At 35.1% G+C, this 24,298-nt stretch overlaps 1 protein-coding gene across 2 annotated transcripts in view; it reads right to left on the bottom strand.

The window, feature by feature from the left end:
* HERC1 (HECT and RLD domain containing E3 ubiquitin protein ligase family member 1) overlaps positions 1 to 24,298 on the bottom strand; it is a 193,418-nt gene that overhangs the window by 103,049 nt on the left and 66,071 nt on the right. For both annotated transcript variants that reach the window (XM_069482949.1, XM_069482959.1), the window contains exons 6-19: positions 24,159 to 24,255; positions 23,431 to 23,574; positions 21,875 to 22,002; positions 20,035 to 20,179; positions 19,761 to 19,932; positions 17,820 to 17,954; positions 17,263 to 17,428; positions 12,002 to 12,127; positions 10,544 to 10,765; positions 7,583 to 7,735; positions 7,323 to 7,455; positions 5,738 to 5,929; positions 3,773 to 3,994; positions 720 to 893 (exon numbers count right to left, since the gene is read on the bottom strand). In XM_069482949.1, coding sequence (XP_069339050.1) covers positions 720 to 893; positions 3,773 to 3,994; positions 5,738 to 5,929; positions 7,323 to 7,455; positions 7,583 to 7,735; positions 10,544 to 10,765; positions 12,002 to 12,127; positions 17,263 to 17,428; positions 17,820 to 17,954; positions 19,761 to 19,932; positions 20,035 to 20,179; positions 21,875 to 22,002; positions 23,431 to 23,574; positions 24,159 to 24,255 — 2,209 coding nt within the window. The remainder of the gene's footprint in view (positions 1 to 719; positions 894 to 3,772; positions 3,995 to 5,737; positions 5,930 to 7,322; positions 7,456 to 7,582; positions 7,736 to 10,543; positions 10,766 to 12,001; positions 12,128 to 17,262; positions 17,429 to 17,819; positions 17,955 to 19,760; positions 19,933 to 20,034; positions 20,180 to 21,874; positions 22,003 to 23,430; positions 23,575 to 24,158; positions 24,256 to 24,298) is intronic.

Here is a 24,298-nt window from a genome sequence, read left to right as displayed (position 1 = left end):
ATAACTTCTAAATTACATACTCTTCTGAGTAGCATGATGAAATCTTGTGCTGTTTCACTCCATCCTGCCTGGGACATGAATCATCCCTTTGTCCAGCATATCTACACTGTACACACTACCCACTGTTATTTGCTTAGTAGCCCTCATGGTTATCAGATTGACTGCCAAAATATCGTAGTACTTGTGTTCAAGTAACCCTTATTTTAATTAAAAATGGCCCCAAAGCACAAGAGTAATGACGCTGACATATTATAATTGTTCTATTCAAAATTATTAGTTTTTGTTGTTAATCTCTTACTGTGCCTAATTTATAAATTAAACTTTATCATAGGTGTGTGTATATATATATGAAAAAATATAGCATATATAAGGTATGGTACTCTCTATAGTTTCTAGCATCCACTGTGGGTTTTGGAGCCTATCACCCATGGATATGGGGAAACTACTATACTTTAGTAAAATGACTGCCTATGAATTTATTACATAAATCTCAATTTTCACACAGTGGGCTTGCTTTAATTAGATACATATATATAAAAAAAATACCTAAGGTATCTTCCACAAAGGGAAAGTCAAATGGTTTAAAAATGTTATTTATAAAATACCTTTTCCAGTAAAAAGGTAATAGGGTAATCCCTGTGATCTTCTATTTACATATATTACACACAGATATCAGTCAGCATTATGAGCTAACTACATGTTTACTCTCTTTATCTTACCTTTACTAACAGCATAATCCTGCATGCTGATCCAAAGGCTTCGGGCAGGCTCTTTAGAACAACCCAATGCCAAGTCTACAAAGACAGCAATTTCAGGCCGTAATTTGTAATCAAAAGGCTTCTGTTCTTCATTTCCCGAAAGAGCTACTTCTAATAGGCAACTCATACATTTATCTAAAAAAAAAAATACCCAAGTTACTAATTTAAACATCATAAATTTTGGTGCCACAAATAAACTCTTACCACATTTATTTAATACACATGAAATGATATACTTCAAACCATTCTAAGTAGATGCCACTAAGGTTAGTGTTTTTCAGTTGGAGGTAGTATCCCACCTCTTTCTCCATCCAGAAATATGTAACACATCCCCAAATGTGCAACTCCAGAGAGGAGTTCTGGCACTTTGGCAGGTAGGGGCCAGGATGCTAAATGTCCTGCACGTGCAGCACAGCCAGATTAAAAAAAAAACTGTCTTGTTCAAAATGGAATGGTGTCCTCTTTGAGAAACAAAGAACCATTGAGAAAGAATAGACAGAATTTTTTTTTCTTTTTCCTAGACTTAAGTGAAAATAATCAGTTTAGACTGATTTAAAAAAGATCAAACTACCATGAACAATTTCTTAATTGATATTTATATTTGTACAGGTGTTTCCTAACTTTTCAATGGAACATCTGACGTTCAGAATTCACTTCATATTTAAAAAACAAATAAAACAACGCTCTAAATCAGCAGTCCCCAACCTTTTTGGCACCAGGGACCAGTTTCACGGAAGACAATTTTTCCATAGACCAGGAGTGGAGGAGGGTCAGTGGGGGATGGTCTCGGGATGATCTGAGTGCATTACATTTATTGTGTAGTCAAACCTCTCTGCTAATGATAATCTGTATTTGCAGCCTCTCCCCAGTGCTAGCAGCACCGCCTCAGCTCCACCTCAGACCATCAGGCATTAGATTCTCATAAGGAGCACACAACCTAGATCCCTCACATGTGCACTTTACAGTAGGGTTTGCACTCCTATGAGAATCTGTTGCCACTGCTGATCTGACGGGAGGCGAAGCTTACGCAATGATGAGAGTCATGGGGAGTGGCTATAAATACAGATGAAGCTTCGCTTGCTCACCCACCGCTCACCCCCTGATGTGGGGCCCGGTTCCTAACAGGCCACGGACCATTACCAGTCTGCAGCCTAGGGGTTGGGGACCGCAGCTCTAAATGATGGTCAGGTTCTTGGGCTAGTACCAAAAGTCAATTTAATCCATAATATAATCTACTTATTATATATCTATAATTTTACAAAGGACAATACCTTTTTCCAATATATATGAGTAATCATAAAATATGACATTTTAATAGCTTCGTGATTTTATAATTTAAAAAGTGAAAAATAACATTAAAACTGAAATTTATTTTATTCATATTAAAGGTCAATTAACTGAGTAAATATAACAGGAATAATGAGGAAGTAGAGATATAGATATTTTCATTCTCAGGAGGTAATTTAGGACTGTCATATAGTTAAACACTGATGGTACTGGAACTACATTTATCATGTTAAATATGCTTTGAAAACCTATGATTTTACTTTCTTTGATACAAATATAAACACCAGTCTAGCATTCATCAGCCATGGCCAAAATCACTTTCTGGTTCATAAACAAAATGATGACTGCACACACCTATTTGGAAAATGAGGAAAATCTTTAACTGCTTCCCTTACTCTCACTCTCCAACTCTCCAACCCCCAAGCAGAATCTTTCTCATTTTGTCTTGGTTTGTTTTTTCTTTTCCTTTTTTTCCTTTCCTTATTTCTTTCCTTTCTTTCCTCTCTCATCTCTCTTAGACTTTCCTTTATGGACACTCTCTGAATTTCTCTTATCAGAGAAATAATGAACTTTAGATCTAATAGGACCATATAGGTTACCTAATCCAACTCACTTCTATAGACTCAAAATTAGAGGTATAGAGAGATTAAAGGACCAATCCTAGATAAAATAACCAGATCATCTGTTGGGGTACTAGATAGGTCCTCATGCTTAGTCTGGGAGCTAGCCTGCCAGCAAAGTATACAAATGGGAGATGAGCCAGGAGAGGGAAACTGCAAAGGCACTATAATGGGGAGGAAAAAATGAAGAATCACATAAGATAATATCAGCATGAAAGCAAAATAGGCTGGAAGGAAAAGAGATTGCCACTCACATCTGAAGGGTGTTTGAAAACTCAGCACTGGTAAGTCATGGTTAAGTACTCTTGCAGTGTTTTACTTTCTTTTAAGCAGTTTCATGAATCCCAAGCCTCAGAACATAAGTAATCAAGCATTTCCCTCATTTTTATGAGTTAGATGACTTGCTCAAAAGAAGTGATAATATGCCAGAGTGGGATGAGACCTACATGGGATCCTTTTCACTATTACCATGTTGCAGGATTTAACCATTTTTCTTAGGGCTCCAAGTTTTAGTCCCAGAATCCCTACATCTGTGGTCCCCAAACCCCAGGCTGCATGCTGGTCAGTGGCCTGTTAGGAACTGAGCCACACAGCAGGAGGTGAGTGGCAGGAAAGCGAGCAAAGCTTAATCTGTATTTATAGCCACTCCCCATGGCTCATATCACCACATAAGCTCCGCCTCCTGTCAGATCAGCGGTGGAGGATGAACCCTACTGTAAAGTGTACATGGGAGGGATCTAGGTTGTGCGCTCCTTATGAGAATCTAATGCCTGATGATCTGAGGTGGAGCTGAGGCGGTGATGCTAGCATTGGGGAGAGGTTGCAAATACAGATTATCATTAGCAGAGGTGTTTGACTGCACAATAAATGTAATTCACTTGAATCATCCCAAAACCATCCCCCCACCCCCACCCCTCCGGTCCGTGGAAAAATTGTCTTCCATGAAACCAGACTCTGGTGCCAAAAAGGCTAGGAACTGCTGTCCTACACTGCTAATGTTGCAATTGTTTTCTATCAGTTCTCTATTCAGCAAACTCAGAATAAGAGAAAGCTCCAACAGATGCACAAACAAGCATGTATTTTAAATGTTGCAGAGAAGCACATTACCTAACTGAGGGGTGTCCATTTCTACACCATCACTGAAAAGTGGTGTTTTCATCCAATATGCAGTATCCTGTTCCTCTGGAGACACAGGGGAGCCCTGAAGCATGCCACCAAGACATCGCCCAATAAGGAGAGCAATTGTTCTTTCTAGATCCACAAGCCACACCCAGGACTGAGCTGGCTGAGGTAATGGCACACCAGCAGGATCGATTAGTTCTGGCCCTCCTGAAGACAAAATAATCAGTAATTATGTCTTTATCTGGGACTTTTAAGATTCAAAAGCTTTCTCATGGTCTCCTATTCTATTGTACTGCAATAAGATATTGAAGCAAAATAATTTTACAATGAAAACAAATTGTAATACTTTTTATATATATATATATATATATATATATATATATAAATCTCCTTCTTTTTATACCAGGCTAATTTAAAATATATTCAGAGAAATTAAGTCATCAAATAAAATTTTCCTTTGTAACGTTACTAATTTTAAGATAAACATTAAAATAGTATATGACAACATTATCCCATTGAATTCTATTCCTACTTTTCATTATCCAGATCAAATTTCAACATCTTCAGGGAGTACTTTGAGTCATTCCTCCAAAATCAACACAAGATTTAATCCACTAAAATGCCACTTAGTGTTTATTTATTTATTTATTTTTTTGGAAACAGAGTCTTGCTCTGTTGCCCAAGCGAGAGTGCCGTGGAGTCAGCCTACCTCACAGCAACCTCAAACTCCTGGGTTCAAGCAATCCTTCTGTTAAAGCTTGAATTGAGAATTATCTTAAACTAAGATCCAGACCCATGCTTTCTTTTTGTTCATGTTTTTAAAAGTTCTTCACTTAAAAAAAAAAAATATGACACTTTGCCATAAAGAACAGATATCAATAAAATAAAGAAAAAGATCAATAAATCTAAAAAGTAGCTATTTGAAAAGATAATGGATAAGTTTTTAATGGACAAACCTCTAGAAAATTAATCAAGAAAAAAAGATGGCATAAATTCAAAAAATAGGAATAAGATGATATAACCACAGATATACAAGAGATTTTCAAAAAATATGAGCATATATTATAAATAATTTTACGCCAATAAATTTGAAAACCAACAAAATGACATTTTCTGAAAAAATATCAATTTCCAAAATGGATTTGAAAAGAAACATAAGCTAGAAAAGAACAGTAACAATTAAAGAAAGAGCATTAATTGCAATTGTCTACCAAAAAACTTACCAGGGCCAAATAGTTTTATAAATTCTTCTAAAACTTTAGGAAGAGATGATCCCTATGTTATACAAATTTACTTCAGAGAACAGACAAAAAAGGAAGATTCCAAATTCATGCTATGAGGCCAGTATAATTTTGGTAGTAAAAACTAGGCAAGGATAGCATGAAAAAGGAAAATTATAGAAAAAATACCAGTTATGAACACAAATGCAGAAATCCAAAATAAAATGACACCTAACTTACCTGACACAAATAGACTGAATCTTAGAAAATTCTGAGACATTTTAGAAAAGCAAGAATAAACCTGGAGCAGCTCCATACAAAGCCTAATCAACATCTTGATATGATTGTAAACTTGGCACTTGGACTTCACTTAAATGTAGTGGTCACAGAACTGTACAATGTTAAAGTAAGACAGGCCCTGAAGGTCATCTTTGCTTTCTAAGAGAAGAAACCAAGACTCTAAGAAGTGATAAGTGACTTTCCAAAGACCAAATAGCAAGTTACCAGCAGAGCCAAGACTAAAATCTTGATCTCTTTATGCCTTAGGCCCAGATTTTTGTCAATAAAATATGAGGTTTCACTTAAACTTGAAAGGTTTTTAACATTTCAGTAATGAAGTTCCTTTGATAGCCTTAGGATAGATAGACTCCAATGGATAAAACACATGATGTATGCAAGAGAAACAACTTTTCTCAAAAGCATTATTTTCTCTTTTACTATCTTTACTTACCATGAAGAGGCCACTGTAACTCTTGATCTTCTAAAAGATCTGCAGCTGGCAGAAGTCTATTAAGGCAATCAAGAGGTGGCAACAGGTCAAGGAGGTAACTCAATAAAGGCCGGGCCACTGACACGGGGAGTAATAGTAGGGAGTTAACAATCTGGCAGAGCATACTGCCTGCAGCTGAGACGTATATCACATCTACAAAGGGCAAGAAATGCAACATGGATCAATTGTTACAAATAAACTTAAAAACAAACAAACAAAAAACCCTAAGAGATACTATTAATATTTTAGCTTGGAAATTGAGTACACTAATTCAACAATTTTTTGTTGAACACCTGCCCGGTAGCTGGTGTGGTAGTGGTATTTACTCACTTTCAGAAACTACCACCAGCAGACACTCTGTGAGAAAGCACCCTCCATTTGCAGATGTACCCTCCATCCCAACAAATTCAAAGAATTATAACTGTTTTCCTTAAAATGCATAATGAATTTCTCATTCATTAATTCATCCTCATTTTTAAATTTACACAAGATATATTTATGGGGTACCTATAGCAAACTATGCACAGTTCTAGATGAGAGGGATATAGCCATGAACAAAGCAGCCAAACATTCCTGTCCTCTTGCTGCATACATTCCAGTCAGGAAAACCTTCTAAAAATTTTTAACAAAATGTACTTTTTCAAATTAAGATCACCTTAAATCATCTATCTTTTTATTACGTGGATTGGTTTTATTAATAAATCAATTTTATTTTACTATTTCATTATATTTGGGGGCAGAGAGGACCATTCAGAGATGAGCTCAGTTTGGACATATTACAGTTTAGTTGCTTATGGAATAGTCAAAGGGAGGTATCCAATAAGCAATGATTTCAGTTTCTCAGCATGTTTATTTCTTTCTTTCTTTTTTCAATGGGAGAACTTCAAAGATGAGCTGGTTTTGGACAAACACACTGAATTTTAGTTGCTTTTGGGACAACCAAGAAAAAACACCCAATAGACAACTAGAGAAAGGCTCTAGGGCTCAGGAAATGAGTTCTTAGCCAGATGGAGATATGGGAGTCATTAACATACACATGGTGGTTACAGACATTGGGGCTAGAAAAGACCATCCAGGGAGAAAAGAGAGTTGAAGGCAAAATTCAGAGGATCCTCAACATTAAAGGGCATGTTCAAAGAAGAAGGGCCTATAGGAATCCCACTGATAAAGTGATCAAGGATAGACAGGGGAAAAAAGGACTGTGACTATACAGAAGACTTTCAACATTTCAAGGAAAGAGAAATAATGGCAAATGCTGAAGATAAACAGCAGATAAAAATCTCACTTTCTGCCATTTAAAATTAATCTTTTTGAGTTTATATCATCCAGTGCCTTTAAATTAAGCATCTGTAATGCCCATTAGAATCTTTTAAGATCACTGCTACCACCATCCCTAGACCAAGATTAAAGTGATCTTCAATACAAAGGAGATTCAAGATCATTCCTAGCCCACTCAGAGGCTTCAGGCCCTGTTAAGGCTTTGGAAAGGCTAAGGATTCTTGCTTTTTAACGGCTGACTAAATTTGAAATCCAATACCAAACTCACCTCTTAATTTTTCTCCAACACTGCCATTCCAAGGACTTTCTTTGAGCAAATTTGCAGAACGTGAATAAATATCTGTGGCATGAGGCAACAAGAGCTGAAGATGTTTATGAAGCAATGCCACACTGCTTGAGTTCTGAGGAGAAAAAAGTTCCTAACTCACTATTTTAAAAGATTCGAGGTACAAAAATATCATGGCGTACCCAAATATTTGAGTTTCAAGGACCCTGATAGATCACCATAAAGAGCAAAGAATCACATACCTCACTAATGTTATTGATATGGCAAAAAGCCAGCAGCTGTTTCTGTAGTGAACATAGCAGTTCATGAAGATGAGCAGGCTGACTGTTCTCTGATGATGATGTTCCAAGTAGAAATTTATCACTATTCTTTTCTAGCTCTCCAAATGCTTGATCCTAAATGACACATAAATGAAGATTGTATTTGAAGTGTTTGAAAATGAAAGTAATGTCCTACCATAAATGATTCTGATTTAGGAAGCATTGTCTCTTTTCTCCATTGCCAATTTTTAAATCTTTGCTATAATCCTTATGATATTAGCTATTAAGTGGTAAAATTCATCAAGCAACTTCAATTTGTTTTTCCATTTAAAAAAAAAAAGCAAAACGTTTCACTACAGAAACTTTGGAAATACAGAAAATAAAAAAAAGGAAAACAATACAAATACCCCAAGACAACATATTTCAACATTCTGATGTTATTGCTTTCCAGACCTTCTGTGTAAAGACTTTGTTTTCACATGCTTATCAATGTCTAAGAACACAATTCTTAGAAATTAAATTTTTTTATTATAAAAGAAATAAGGCAGGGTTGGTGGGGGCACAACTAGAGTCAAGCTACTCAGGAGGCTGAGGCAGGAGGATTGCTTGAGTCCAGGAGTTCAAGGCCGCAATGTGCCATGAGTGTGCCTATGAATTACTACTATACTCTGGTCTGGACAACACAGCAAGATCCTATCACTTTCTAAAAAGAGAGAAAGAAGAAAGAAAAAGAAAGAAAAAGAAAAAGAAAGAGGGAGGGAGGCAGGCAGGCAGGCAGAGACTAAAGAGGTATCACAACGAAATGCAATGTATGATTCTGGACCAGTCCTGAACTAGGAGTGGGAGATGAGAAGAATTGCTATAAAGGACATTATTGTGACAACTGTAGACATTTAAATATAGACTATATATTAGATAATAGCTCTGTATCAATGTTAAATTCCCTAAATTCAATAATTGTTCTGTTGTTATGTAAGAAAATATCCTTGTTCTTAAAAAATACATACTTAAAATATGCTTAAGTACGTAAAGGTGGCCAGCATGATATCTGCAACTTACTCCCAAATGATTTAGAAAAGAAAAGAAGGAAAGAGAAAGAGAGAGAGAGAACAAATTTGGTTGAAGAGTAGAGGGGACTTCTTTAAATGATTCTTGTAATTCCTCTGTAAGTTTTAAATTATTTCAAGTTTAAAATATTTTTAAAAAAGAAATGCTCAGTATAAAAAATTTAGAAAATATCAAAAGTATATTTTAAAAAGTTAAAATCACCATTTAGCCAACCACTCAAAGAAAATGACTACAGTCATTTTTTTGGTGTATTTCTTTCCTAATTTTTTGCCTTTTTTTCATATTTTTCATAATACTGTACTACATATTCTACTTTTAGTCTGCTCTTTTCCAACAGAATCATAAATGTCTTCTACATTTTCACAAACCATGTGTATACAACATTCAAGTCATACAGTATTCCACTAAGTGCATTTACTTAACTATTCTATTTTTAGCTATTTCAATTGTACTCAATTTTTATTTTCTATAAATAATGATGTGATAAATATCTTTATGAAGAAAACTGGTATATGTTTACAATACAAAGATAAGAGTCTGGGAACATTTTAAGGTCCTTGCTATAAGCTGCCAAATAGCACAATTATTTTAAAATCTTAGAACATGACAAATTTGGTTTAAACCACATCAGAAAGAAACAATAATTTATCATTTTAACCCAAAAGCAGTATTTTATTTCCACTTCCATGTAATATATACATCTGCCTCAGTCCTAATGACATAAGAAAACCACTGCTCTAATGTAGCATGTTCCTTATAGCTTTGGAAAAAATTTTCAGTCGTTAACAAATAGATATACCATAACATCATTCCCTTCCATTTGCAGCCACTACCTCCTAACATCAGATTAAATTTACATTCTTAAACCTTAAAGAAAATAATTCTGTAGGAACAATCTTCACTCTGACTTAGTCAACTTCCTTTTAATGTGGACAGAACAGAGAGCACTAAGATTTGCAGGGAAGAAAAAGAGCATATAGACCAGGCCCTGAAGAGGCATAGGAGACAATATGAAATGATACACAAACAATTCAAAGTTAAGTTGTACAATACAGTCTGATCCTAAAAAGGCTGAGAAGCACAGGGGTTTGCAGTTATAATCACATGGTTAGATGGGGTTATTTGGGTAAGGCTTCCTAGAATAGTTAAGACTTAAGTCACAGATTGGTAGAGTAGAAAAAACAAGAAATAGGTATACCATGTACAATTTGAAGAAAGGATGAGCTCAGATAAAAATGGTGCATGAACTGATGATAATGGGTCTTAAGGGGTTTTAACTTAATACAAAGAGGTTATTTAACACAAGGTTATTCTAGCAGTAAGATGCGGAGAAGAGACCAGCAATAGTGACAACAGCTACAACATTGCTATTAGCATTAGATCATGATGGACTGGGATAGAATAAAAGGACAATGGAAAGAAAACAAGGGAGGAATTTAAGAAATACTCCAGAATAAGAATTAATGGCATCCAAATACCGAGAAAGGTGTAGGGTCCATTGTCTTCTCTTCTACTGACCAAACTATTCTTAGTCAATACCAACCACACTATTTCATTATAAGATTATATCTGATAAAGTTAATTCCTTGCTTATATTCTTCTGTTTAAAAATGTTCTTGACTATTTTAATCTGTTTATTCTTCTACATTAACATCAGAAAAATTTGCTAAAATTCTAAAATAAATCTCTTTGGAATTCTCAACTGCATGTTATTTGGCCTTCACAAATATTTCAGAAGACCTGAGTATGTTTTCCCCTTTGGGGAAAGGGGCCTAGAGTTTTATTCATATCGTAAATGTTTAAATGTCAAAACACATAACCTGAAGAGATCCCTACCCCTTATTCTCTTTTTATGACAAGGAAAAGGCAACTTACTGTATAAAATCCTAAATTTCTTAAGAGGGTCTTCATCAAAATTTCAGCTAGATGGGTGTCTGGATGGCAGCTCTGAGTGCCATAAGGTTGATCTGACAGGTTTCCATAGCCAGTACACACGGAAGAGAGGTCTGCAGCATCAGAGGGCGAACTATAGCCAAGTAGGGAGGCTACGTGGGTATGATCTTGCAAACTTGTCAGAATGATATCCAGTTGCATTCTCTAGGAATAAGTAGAACAATAGGAATAAGTAAATGTTTAGCTAAAAATGTATTAGAAAACAAAAAAGATCCCAGAAAAAAAACTATAGTAATGATGCTAACTAATCCACTTAATAACCTGATAAACAATAATCTTCTGCAAGTGTGTAATTATAAGAAAAGCAACCCCATTAATACCATTTAGGAAATGCAACTTACAGATTTTTATTTCACCCTTCATTATAATACCTAAACTAACCACACTAACATGGCATACTATACATAAAGATTTTAGTAATATATGTAGAAAGGCATAGGAAATGCCAACAGATAAATTATATTTCACATTATTCTACAGAATTACCAAGGACAACTACTTATTCTAATGTTTAAAATAAATCACTTGAAGGCAGGGTGCAATGGCTTATGCCTGTAATCCCAAGGTGGGAGGATCTCTTGAGGCCAGGATTTCAAGACTAGCCTGGGCAACACATTGAGACCCTGTCTCTACAAAAAAATAAAGATATTAGCCAGCCATGGTGGGGTGCATGTATAGTCGCAGCTACTTGGTAGGCACAGGAGGAGGATTGCTTGAGTCCAAGAGTTCAAGGCTGCAACCTCAAGTTTGAGGTTGCAGTGAGCTATGATTGTGCCATGGCACTCCAGCCTAGGTGACAGAGCAAGACCCTGTCTCATAAATAAATAAATAGTATCTGTGAATATTATATTGCCAATAAGTACCACTTTTTTCCTCAAATCTGCATCTCTACAACTGATTTTTCTACTTGGTTGAGTAAATATACTTATTTTAACATACATAAGATAATAAAGATGAAAAGAATAAGCATATTCATATCAAATACTTTTTCCTAACAGTTATCTTTTATTCTTTATATAAACAATTTCAAACAAAGTTCTGGGCACAGAACCAACAGTAGCACATGCCCTTGATTTCAACTCAGCACACTACAAATAAACCAAAGGGTCTCTGGTTTGACACCACAAGCAATACTGGAAAAATTACTCATTACTTTACTAGTTAGCCCCAAATAACAATAAATTATCACTTGCTTCACTTGGAGTCATTAGACATCTGGGAATTCTTCCAACATATAACATTAAATAACTGGGATCTACCAGACCCATCAAGTTAAGTACTATACTCCATGAACACATGGCAATTGAATAGCTTTACTGCTCTCTCAGTCGAGTTTTATATGATACTACCAGTTTACTTACATACCACACAAAGGCTTACCTGTCCTTTAGATAAGCTTTCCCATCTATCAGGTCCTTGGGGTAAAAGAGAATGAAGTAATTCCATCCGTTCTCGTAATGGAGGTAATAGCATGGTTGCTCCCACTGACAGAGTTTCAATTACCACCTAATAGCAAAAAAGAAAAGTGGATTGATTGGCCTCGTTCTTATCTTTTTAGTAAAAACACACGAAAAGTGAATCCATCAACTATTAGGATCATGGAAGTCTAAAGACAATGGAATGGCATGCAAGTCCTTCTTTAGATGTCTTCAAGAAGACTAAAAGACATATTTTGGATTTGCCACTAAAGAGCTAATCATCACCCGGCAAATATTTAGTGTTGTCTCTGCAGTGCTGGGCCTGATAAGAATCTGTACAAAGCGATGTGGATACAGAAATAAGCAAGACAGACAAAAGCTCTACTTTCAGAAGCATATGGTCTAATGGGAAAGAAAGACCCTGAGCAAAAATGTGGAATCAGCTTAAGTGTTTATCAAGGGACGAATGGATAAAGAAGATATATATGTACACAATGGAATATTATTTAGCCATGAAAAAGAAGGAAATTTTGTCATTTGCAGAAACATGGATGGATCCGAAGGACATTATTTTAAGTGAAATAAACCAGGCACAGAAAGACAAATATTGCATTTTCACACTCATATATGGGACCTAAAAAAAATTGATCTCAAGGAGGTAGTGAATAGAATGGTGGCTACTAGAAATTGGTAAGGGTGGTGGGAAGGGGTAATGAAGAGGTGTTGATGAAGGGGTAATTCTGTTAAATAGAAGGAAAAAGTTCTAGTGTTCAATAGTGCAATAGGGCAACTATAATTAACAATAATTTATTATATTTCAGAATAGCTAGAAGTTTTCAAATGTTCCCAACATAAAGCAATGATAAATGTTTCAGGTGAATCATGTCCCAATTACCCTGATTTGATCATTATATGTTATATGCTTGTATCAAAATATAACATGCGCTCCATGAATATGTACAATTATTGTGTATCAATAAAAAATTAAAAAAAAGAAAGAAAGACCCTGAGCAAGTAATTACAAATGTGAAAGGAGTTACATGAGGAAAGCAAAAGGAAGTAAGAAGTTGAGCGACACAGACACAAGGACAATTAGCATGGTCTATGGGCGCACAGAAGGGCTCCCTAAGGATTAGGCATTTAAAAATTACAAATAAGCAGGATTTAGACAAAGGTCCAGGTAGCAGGAACAGCATAAGGAATAGCTAGCTTCATTATCTTAGGCCTTATAACTTCTCTGGGTCATGATTTATTAGTAAAATCAGTGTTGGACTAGATAAACACCATAATGCCTTTTAGTTCTAATACTCTATTTTTCTAGACATAGTCAATGTTTCTAATTCTTTAAATTACTATAGTACTTAAAAAATTCAAGTGCACAAAAAGAATAACCCTTCCATCAAAAAGCATGCATCCTCCAACACAGTTAAGAACTGAAAGAACCTTTAATGACTTCCTCAAGTTACCATAATCAAACTAAATTTTAGCTGTGGAAATTCAACAAAGGTGACTAAGGATTAAAGACTAAATGCATGTACTCCCTTTCCAAAAGCCATCTAAAAGGATGGGGGTGGGGGCATGAGCAAAAAAAAGAGGGAGTAAAGGAGAAAACGGCATCAAAATTTTGGAAGCAGAAAGAAACAGATAAAGGGGAACTCACTTAAAAAAACCTGAAAAGGCTGCATCCTAAATCAAAAGTGACAAAAAACAAAAAGCACTACAAAATGCCTAGAGGCTCAGGTACCTCTGCAACAGAGGGCAAAAGGAGAAGCTCAAACAGGAAAATTGGTTGAAAACTGGTTAATATAATAGGCACAGTTGAGGGTGGAATATCAAACTCAAAATAGTGGGATTTTAAGACAAAGTGTTCATTCTGAATGTTGAGACTCCAAGCTCTTTTTCAAACCCCACCAGAAGACTGTCATCCAGGTTTATACCTTGTTGGCACCAGATCAGAAGAGCGTTCCTTTGGGGAATCTGACTAGCCCAACAGAAAAGACCTTAAGGGGCAGACATCAAGAGTTTACAGCCCCCACCCCCACCCCAAACAACCAAGCCACATCAATCTCGGGTAAAGCTGATAAGCCTCATCGACATGCACAGGACTTTCATTCAGTCTTTTAGTGTCACACTCTTAACCACGATTGGGCAGCCAAACTCATCAGAAATTTGAGGAAACCTTTATTATGACAGAAACTAAAACTAGAGGACAATGAAGCAATGATTTCATAATTCTTATGGCAAAATGATTTCCAATTTAGAGTTTTATGCCTAAACTATTCATGAAGATATTGAATTCTCAAACTCTTTAAATGTGAATGTATTCTCAAAGAATACATTTTCTATTGACCCTCAGAAGTTACTGATGGCAGTAAAAACCCAGCAGAAACCACCTTAGCAATGTAATCAAGGTTAACATGGCCAGTAATAAGACATATCAACATTGTGAACCTTGTGTAATCATGTACCAAGAACACATCATTTCTGGGGAATATTCTTGCCAAAAATACATAACCTCAATCCAATCATGAAAAAAAGAGAGATATTCAATACAATAACTGACCAGTACTCATGAAGTGCCAAAGTCATGAAATACAAGGAAAAACTGAGGCATTGTTATAGGAGACAAAGGAGACTAAAGAGAAATAATACATAAAATATGGGATCCTAAATAGGATCCTGCAACAGAACAAGGACATTAGTGGAAAACTGATAAGACTTCTAATAAGGTATTTAGTTAATAGCTTTAAACCAATATTAATTTCTTGGTTTTTATAATTATATCATGGTTATGTAAGATATTAACACAAGGAGAAGCTAGGTGAGAGATATATGAAAACTCTATTATGTTGGCAACTTTTCCTTAAGCCTACAATTGGTTCAAAATAAAAAGTTAAAAAGAAAGAAATTCAGAGACAGTCCAACAAAAATGGTGGGAAAGCACACAAGAAACAGCAAGAGTGATTGCTACAAATAGATAAATTACTACAAGTTTCAGGGATAAGGAAAGAGGAACAGAAATAGCCTGATACATATCCAGAGAGAATCCATCTAAGTAATCTCCTAAGACGGAGTGGCTACCAAGGAGACCCAAGGAATAAATAGACAATTCTAATTTTTAAGTTTATTTTTCCTTATTTTATTTCAATACTTTCAACCTTTTAAAAATCTTACATTACCCTATTTTCTGATAAATATTAAATCCTCACAGTTCCTACTCACCACCAGGTTAATATTCCTCCCACCCTCGTCTCAAGGAATATGTCCCTCTACTTGAAAAATCAGTTTCTTTTTCTCTTTTTAAAAATGGACATTATCATCCACGTGCCATAAAATTCACCTTTTGAAAGTATAAAATTCAATGGTTTTTAGTAGATTCACAGAGTGGTGCAATAATCACCACTTTCTACATTTAGAATATTTTCATTGCCCCAAAAAGAAGACCTGTGCCCATTAGCAGTCATTCCCCCATTTCCCCCTCCCCTAAACTCCCACAACTACTAATCTACTTTTCATCTCTATGGATTTGCCTACTGTGCACAATTCATATACATGAAATTATACAATATGTGGCCTTTTGTGTCTGGCTTCTCAGTCATGTTATAGTATGTATCAGTACTTCATTCCTTTTCATGGCTGAATTAACATTACATTGTATGGATATACCACATTTTGTTCATCCATTCATCAGTTGACAGACATTTGTATTGTTTCCACTTTGGGGCTGTTATAATAATGCTACTATGAAGTTTTTGCGTGGATATATGTTTTCAATTCTCTTGGGTACAGATCTAGTAGCAGAACTGCTGGGTCATATGATAACTCTGTGTTTAACTAAGGAATTGCTTGTTTTCCAAAGCAGCTACACCATTTTATATTTTCATCAACGAAGCATGACGGTTCTAATTTCTCCACCTCCTCCAACATTTGCTATTAATCAGTCTTTTTTATCCTAGCCATTTAGTGGGTATGGAGTAGTATTAATATCTCATTGTGATTTTGATTTGTACTTCTCTAATAACTAATGATGTTGAGCACTTTTCCATGTGCTTACTGGCTATTTGTGTATCTTCTCTAGAGACATGTCTACTCAGATTCTTCACTCATTTTTAAAATTGAAGTATTTATCTTTTTTATTATTGATTTGTGAGGATTCTTTAAATAATCTAGAAACTAGAACCTTATCAGATATGATTTATAAATCTTTCTCTCATTCTCTGAGCTGTCTTTTCATTTTTCTGACAGTGTCCTTTGAAGCACAAATGTTTTTAATTTTGAGGAAATCCAATTTATTTTTTCTTTGGTCGCTTGTGCTTTTGATGTCGTATCTAAGAAACCATTGCCTAATCCAAGATCATAAAGATTACATCTACATTTTCTTCTGTGAGTTTTTGATGCATTTTGAATTAATTTTTTGGATATAAAGTGAGGTAAGGTTTCAACTTCATTCTTTTGCATGTGGGTGTACAGTTGTCCCAGCACCACTTGTTGAAAAGATTATTCTTTCTCCCATGAAATTGTTTTGACATTCATGTACAAAATCAATAAACCACAAATGTATGAGTTTATTTCTGGACCCAAAATTCTATTTCATTGATCTATATGTCTATCCTTCTGCCAGTAACACCATGTTTTAATAACTATAGCTACAAAGTAGTAAGGTTTGAAATTGGAAAGTTTAAGTCTTCTAACTTTGTTCTTCTCTTTCAAGATTGTTTTGACTCTTCTGGGTCCTTTGAATTTCCCTATGAATTTTCAGATCAGCTTGTCAATTTCTGCCAAACAAAGGCAGCTGGAATTTTGACAGTGATTGCACTGAATTTGTAAACCAATTTGGGAATATTGACATCTTAACAATATTAAGTCTTGCAATTCATGAACATCGGATGTCTGTACATTTATTTAGGTCTTCTTTAATTTCTTTCAATGATGTTTTATAGTTTTCAGTGTAGAAGTCTTACACTTTTTCTTTTTTGACATATTTGTAAATAGGCAACTATAGCATAATGTGATGCAATGAGGACGTACACATAAGAAATCTAATCTTGTAGGAGGGCAGAGAATGAAAAGTTTCTCAGAAATGGCATCTGATCTCTGTCTTAAAGGATGAGTTAACCAAAAGTTGAACCAGTTGAAGTTGTCCAATGTATAGTTGAATATATTGTATAGTTAAAATTTCAGGGAAAGATGTGGCTTGAGATACAGATTCATGAATCCTCTTACCTCTTGAATTTCATCTGGGACAGTTGAGTCCATCAGTCTGAAGAGCAAATTTCGAAGTGGACCTGCTTGCCTCCCAAGAATGCTGGTAGCTACCCCTCCCGCAAGCGCAAGAGCAAGGTGATTTGAAAGCAGCTTCAGGCATAGCTTGAGAAAATTATGGTGTTCCCTGAAACCAAACAAACTGCTGTGAATTTACAGAACATAAAGGTGCATGGGCTATTCAGTTTGGGTAATATTTTTTTCTCTTTAAAAATTTTATCAAGTCATGACCAACAGTCATTTTTAAAACATAATTTGTGAAATTAGGCATAACTTCTTCCTAGAGGTTATCAATAAGTATCTAAATTTAGCTCTTTTGTAGATTATAAAGAAGTTGCATAATTGAGGAATAAAGCAAACAAGAAAGAATAGTCAAAACTCAAAACCAGTAATTAATACACATGCATGCAAACACACCCCCCCATATATATATATATATATATGTTATATATATATATATGTTATATATATATATGTTATATATATATATATATGTTATATATATATAAAAAACATACCTTGATGAAGGAAAAGGGAGTGGAGGAATCTCACTGTTTATTTTATCACAGTATCTCTCAAGAAAAGAGCGCAGATGTGAGAAGGTACTCTCTTCAAGATCTACACAATAAGGTCGGTGCCATGCAACAACTTGTCTAGAAGGACACATAAGAAAATCATTAAACAAACTTAAAATGAAATTTTCACACATGATCAAAAACAAAAATTAAAACATATTAAAGCTGAAAGATTTCAACAAGATACACAGAAGACATTCTTGATTATTAAAATGATAAAACCCTTCACTTTAGCAACTGAGGAACACCAAGAATTTGCCATCTTCAATAAGAAAACATACAACTACTGTTTTGGAAGGTTTGGATAGGCACTCACCTGAAGGTACAGGGCTGAACCACATGCTCTACTAGGGCCCTTTCTTGTCCTAAGAGTCTAGAAAATATATTTTTCATATTAAGAAAAATATCCTCTCTAGAGTGATATACTAAAATCTATTAAAAGAAAAACTTCTGAAATCTCTTGTGACTATTTTCAAGTTCTTGGGACCCAACTATCTACATATGAAGTGCAAAGTTGTAGATTTAATACTAAAAATAAATTATTTATGTTCAACTTATTTATTTTTGGCTTTTGTTTTAAAGGGATAATTACCTATAAACATTTTTAAATGGTTAGAATATCATAATAAAACTCCTCTGAATCTAAATTTCAAATACATTCTAAGTTGTAAAATAGCACATGTGTAACCACAAATACCTGAAACAACCCAAATGTTCCATAAAATTCAGTCTCCTAACATTGACTAAAAATTATCTACCTGATTAGCTAAACACATATGGTTATTACTTTAGGAAAAAGCTAAATTTTTATGCAAAAAGTAATTTCTTTAATTTAAAAGTATGGCCACTGGGGCCAGGTGCTCATGCCTGTAATCCCAGCATGTTGGGAGGCTAAGGCTGGAGAATTGCTTGGGGTCAGGAGTTCAAGACTAGCCAGGGCAACATATCAAGACCCTGTCTCAGGCCAGGTACAGTGGCTCATGCCTGTAATCCTAGCACTCTGGGAGTCCAAGGCAGGCAATTGTTTGAGCTCAGGAGTACGAGACCAGCCTGAACAAGAGCAAGATCCTGTCTCTACTAAAAATAGAAAGAAATTATATGGACAGCTAAAAAAATATATATATAGAAAAAATTAGCCGGGCATGGTGGCACATGCCTGTAGTCCCAGCTACTCGGGAGGCTGAGGCAGGAGGATTGCTCGAGCCCAGGAGTTTGAGGTTGCTGTGAGCTAGGCTGACGCCATGGCACTCTAGCCCGGGCAACAGAGTGAGACTCTGTTTCAAAAAACAAAGACCCCGTCTCTATCAAAAATTAGAAAAAATTAGCCAGGTGTGGTAATGCACACCTGTAGTCCCAGATCTTCAGGAGGCTGAGGCGGGAAGACTGCTTGAGCCTAGAAGTTCAAGGCTGCAGTGAGCTATGATCACACCACTGCACTCCAGCCTGGGTGACAGAGTAAGACTCTGTCTCTTAAAAATAATAAAAGTATGGCCATTGTTTTTTTTAAAAAACCAACCAGATAAAGGGCACTGAGGTCAAACAACGTTAAATCAATAAAGCCTCATTAAATCAATAAAGCCTCGTTCTGATTTTAATTGAATTTCCTCTTGATATGCAGATATTTAATTTTTTTAAATCAGTATCTGGAGACAGAAAGAATTCAAAATGTTTAGAAGACACTTCAATTAGAAAATGTCTTAAATACAAGGTACAACATCTTGTTTCTGAAATATAACCTCAACATTCAAATCAAAAGAAATCTGTCATTTCTATTATAGTAAAAAATCAATACTAGAAATGCTCAGAAAGGCATTTTATGAATAAAGCACAGTTATTTCCGTTTTTATTGGTGTTTCTGCTATTATTAAACATAGGCACTCTTACCTGTCCCTAGGAAGAGCAGTCCATGCCAGACTATGTGATGTTCCAGCGGAAATCTGCTGAATAGCTATACCATCTAAGCCACTCACTTTCTTTGGTTTAGTAATAGGACCTGTGGAATTGCCTTGGCCACACTGCCCCATCGAATTATTGCCCCAGGCATAAACTTCATTATCTAAAAACAAAAATATAAAGTATAAAAGAAAAGCCAAATTTAAATGTAATATATTTATGGAAGGTAAGTTAATATTACATCTTTAAAAACAAATTACTTTACCATGAGAAAGAGCCAAACAATGACTGTCTCCAATAGAAATATCAACTATTCTTGTGGCAGCCAGTTCTTCAATAAGCTTGGGTCTCAAAGCAGTAGCTTCTGAAGAACCACAACCTAGACAAGCTCCACAGCCCCAAGCATAGACCTGAAAAAATATAAATACACTACACATAATTTCCTGAGATAATTAGGTTGTTGACTTAAATTGTTTAAGAATAAATAAAATCTGTGAAACAAGAGTGTGGCTTGAAAATAACTTTATGGAATCAAAATCCATTTTGATGCATTTTAAAGACCGTCATAGTGATTTATTGGGCTGTTTTTAAACGCTCGTTGTATAAGCAGACCAGCAGCTGAGCTAAAAAGAAAAATAATTGGACACAGAAAAAAAAGGAAAGATATGAGCGATTATGCTAAAACTATGAATTGGCTTACATTTTGTTATATTTGTCCAATCTTAGCAGCTTTAGAAATACTGTCTTAAACTTTTCCTTTATATGTTTCTCACTCTTCAGATGAGATCAAGATTAGACGAAGGTATGATCATATAAAATGGATTACATAAATCACAAAACTGATGTTTATGATTTACTTTTAAAAATGCCTTACCTCATTGTTAAAACAATTTTAATCATCACAAAGAGGGCCACATGAAGTAACTAGTCTAGATCGGGGGTCCCCAACCTATGGCAAGTTGTATAATTATTTCTTATATATTACAATGTAATAATAATAAAGTATACAATAAATACAATGCGCTTGAATAATCCCAAAACTAGCCCCCACACCCATCCATGGAAAAATTATCTTCCATGAAAACGGTCTGTGGTACCAAAAAGGTTGGGGACTGCTGGTCTACATAGTTCCCCTTGAATATCTTCATTTTTGACTAATTAATACCAAAATAACCACTGACTGATTAAAGATGCTTGGGAAAAGGGTTAGATGAAGAAACAGGAAGACAAAAGAATGAATGACTATAATTTGGCAATCCAAAATCAACTTTATTTGGTTTAGTAATAGCAAACTGAATGATTAATAATAAAATTAGCAACCAACAAATGTAATGATTAATAGCCTGAGTCAGATTTGTTAGGGCAAGTTTCTCAAAGAATAGTTAAATTATATGATTTCAGCTTTTCTGCTCATCTGCCTTGTGAATTAGTCCAAAAACATTTTATACCACTGCCTAGCACACAATGGGCTCCTATATGTGAGAGAATAAGTGGTCAGCGCACTTTTTCACTACCATCACTGATGGACACAAAGGGGCGAATATTATCAATCACCATACCTGGCCCTTCCCTATCACCAACAAATAAATAGAAAGTCAAAATATGCATGTAAAAGTTCAAAAGCTTATAAAGGGATTATAAAATTCTGACTACCTTAACTTGACTAACCCTGTTTCTCAGAAATACCTAAGCCTCTCAGATTATTTTCCATATGAAAGTATTCTCTTTACTCTCTTTTTTTGATAACTTTCTTGCCTTCTTAATTCCTATCACTGGTTCCATCAAGATCTAGTTTTACTTTCCCCTACTATCCATGATTTTTAGGAAAAGGCTTAAGGGGTGCTAAATGCTAAAAGATTTTTAAAAAGCAGCTTAAGGCAAAGAACAGGGGGCTGAGGGAATGTTCATTCGAGTCACACAGACTAGGTCTGAAAACCTGGCTCTTTCTCAGATAGTCTACTTCAAACAGGAGAAAATATTTCATTTCGGTATGTTGCCTAAAAATGTATTTCTTTTAGTTTTAACATTTAAATACAAGTATTACTTTTTAGTTACCTAGTCCTCTGAAATATTCTTAACTTGGTTATCCTCATCCCTAGTCCTACCTGCCCTGTTGATGTCAAAGCAAGTGAAGACTGGCTCCCAGCGCAAACTTTGCGAATGAACATTCCTTGTAAAGCTTCAATAACTTTCGGTTTATACACTCTGTTGGTATCACCATGGCCAAGTTTGCCTATAAAAACAAACACATTCAAGTTGAACAATTTACTTATTTTAAAGAACTATCCTTTTTGTAAGTAATAAAGTTGATAAAGGCTCTATTCTTTCCATCACTAACTGGACAGATATGGAAAACTCTAAGTGTTTGATAGCTGAGGATGTTAACAAATAAGCATTTTTGTTACAAGAAGGTAATGACGGCCGGGCGTGGTGACTCACGCCTGTAATCCTAGCACTCTGGGAGGCCGAGGCGGGTGGATCGCTCAAGGTCAGGAGTTCGAGACCAGCCTGAGCAAGAGCGAGACCCCGTCTCTACTAAAAAAATAGAAATTATCTGGCCAACTAAAATATATATAGAAAAAAAAATTAGCCAGGCATGGTGGCACATGCCTGTAGTCCCAGCTACTCGGGAGGCTGAGATGGTAGGATCGCTTAAGCCCAGGAGTTTGAGGTTGCTGTGAGCTAGGCTGACGCCATGGCACTCACTCTAGCCCGGGCAACAAAGCGAGACTCTGTCTCAAAAAAAAAAAAAAAAAAAAAGAAGGTAATGACCATCAAACAATTAATATCACTTTACAACTGATGTGGAAAGTTATTTTTCTGTCTTTCTCTCTGCCTTTAATGACTATATTTCTAACTTCAAATCTGCTGACATGATATACAGGTCCCCTAAAAGAATGCATATGCATATAATTTTTTAAAACTTAAAGATTCACTAGTTCACAAAACAGAGAAGTTAGCAAATCATTAAGAAGAAAAAGAAATGGCCAATAACATAAATCCACCCTCACTGGTAATCAAGAAAATACAAATTAAATGATACCATTTTCACTGTTGAAAGTATTTTTTAAATTATCTTAATTTTAATACCTAGTGTTGTTGAGGGACATGGGGAAGAAAACATTCACATTGCTGATAGAAGTGACTAATTAAAGTGAACAAAGATTTAGCCATTCATTGTATTGTTGTTACTACTGAAAAAAACAGAAACCATCTAGATATTCAACAATGAGAGACTGGTTTTATAAATTGTGCTACAGTCACATGAAAGAATACTATGAACCATTTAAAAGAATGATGTAGAGTCATGTCTGTTGACACAGAAAAAATACTCATAAAATACTGTTAGACTAAAACATATATATGTTGAAACAGATATAAGCATATATAAAACATATATGTAGGTCTACTTTGGTTTAAAAAGACATCTATGTAGAAATATTTGTAAATATTTGTATAAATGTATATTTATCTATAAATCTATTTACCAAAGTATTAACAATGGTTAAAACAACATTTGTAAAAGTACAGTTCATTTTCATTTTAATTTCTGCTCATCTGTATTTGAATTTTTCTACATTAAACATGTATAACTGAAAAATAAATTTTAAGAAAACTCAAGAAAAAAGGCCAAAGCTATCTATAAATAATTTTTACATACCATTGTCTCCTCCTCCAAAAGACCATACAGTTCTTCCATCCTTAGATAAAGCAATAGTATGCGAACTGCCACAAGAAACCTCTCCTACATTGCTAATGTCTTTTACTAATGTTGGAATGTTACGGCTATTACTATCACCGTGACCTTGGATAAAACACACACAACAACAAAGAAACAATGTTAACTGTTTTTCTCTAGGTCATGACTTCACAAGTAGAATAAATATTACAATTTTATAATAGAATTGAGGTATTTTTTAAGTGTAACTCAGTATGAAAAACAGAATTATCTCTAATATCTTCTCAACCAATCTTCTAGGCTACTCCCAAACTGAGGCATCCAGTAGCTTCAGTGAACCATTAGAACATTCTATTCATGCTCCTCTCACAGTACTTACCTTATGTTGTCTTGTATCATGCTCATGTTGACTGTTTTCACTACCCACTGGGTTATAAACTTCAAGATCGTGATGGTATTATTCTTATCCCAGAAACTCTACAGTGCCTGGTCATAATAGGCACTCAGTAAATACTTGCTAGATTTAATTACATCTTAAATATCAGCATCAAATCTAGATATTATCTCTATAAAATTATCTTTCTCTGAGCTTAAAACTAGCAAAATAAGTGACAGTCTTTGACCTATTAAATCTACTCTCACTGGTTCTCAATAACTGTAACCATTTCTATTTTTATGTGAGAATAGCTTCAATTTTCAAAAACTCTTACCCAATCTTCCAAAGTCTCCTTCACCCCACGTATATAATTCACCATCTTCTGTGACAGCAGCACTGTGTCTGTATCCAGCTGACACACAAACAACTACCTGAATTGCACACAAGTGAATGTGATGAGCACATAGATGCTAA

Source organism: Eulemur rufifrons, chromosome 2, assembly GCF_041146395.1.
Source record: "Eulemur rufifrons isolate Redbay chromosome 2, OSU_ERuf_1, whole genome shotgun sequence".
Lineage (NCBI taxonomy): Eukaryota > Metazoa > Chordata > Mammalia > Primates > Lemuridae > Eulemur > Eulemur rufifrons.
The sequence above is the reverse complement of the archived record's forward strand: the minus strand, read 5'-3'. Positions and strand labels throughout refer to the sequence as shown.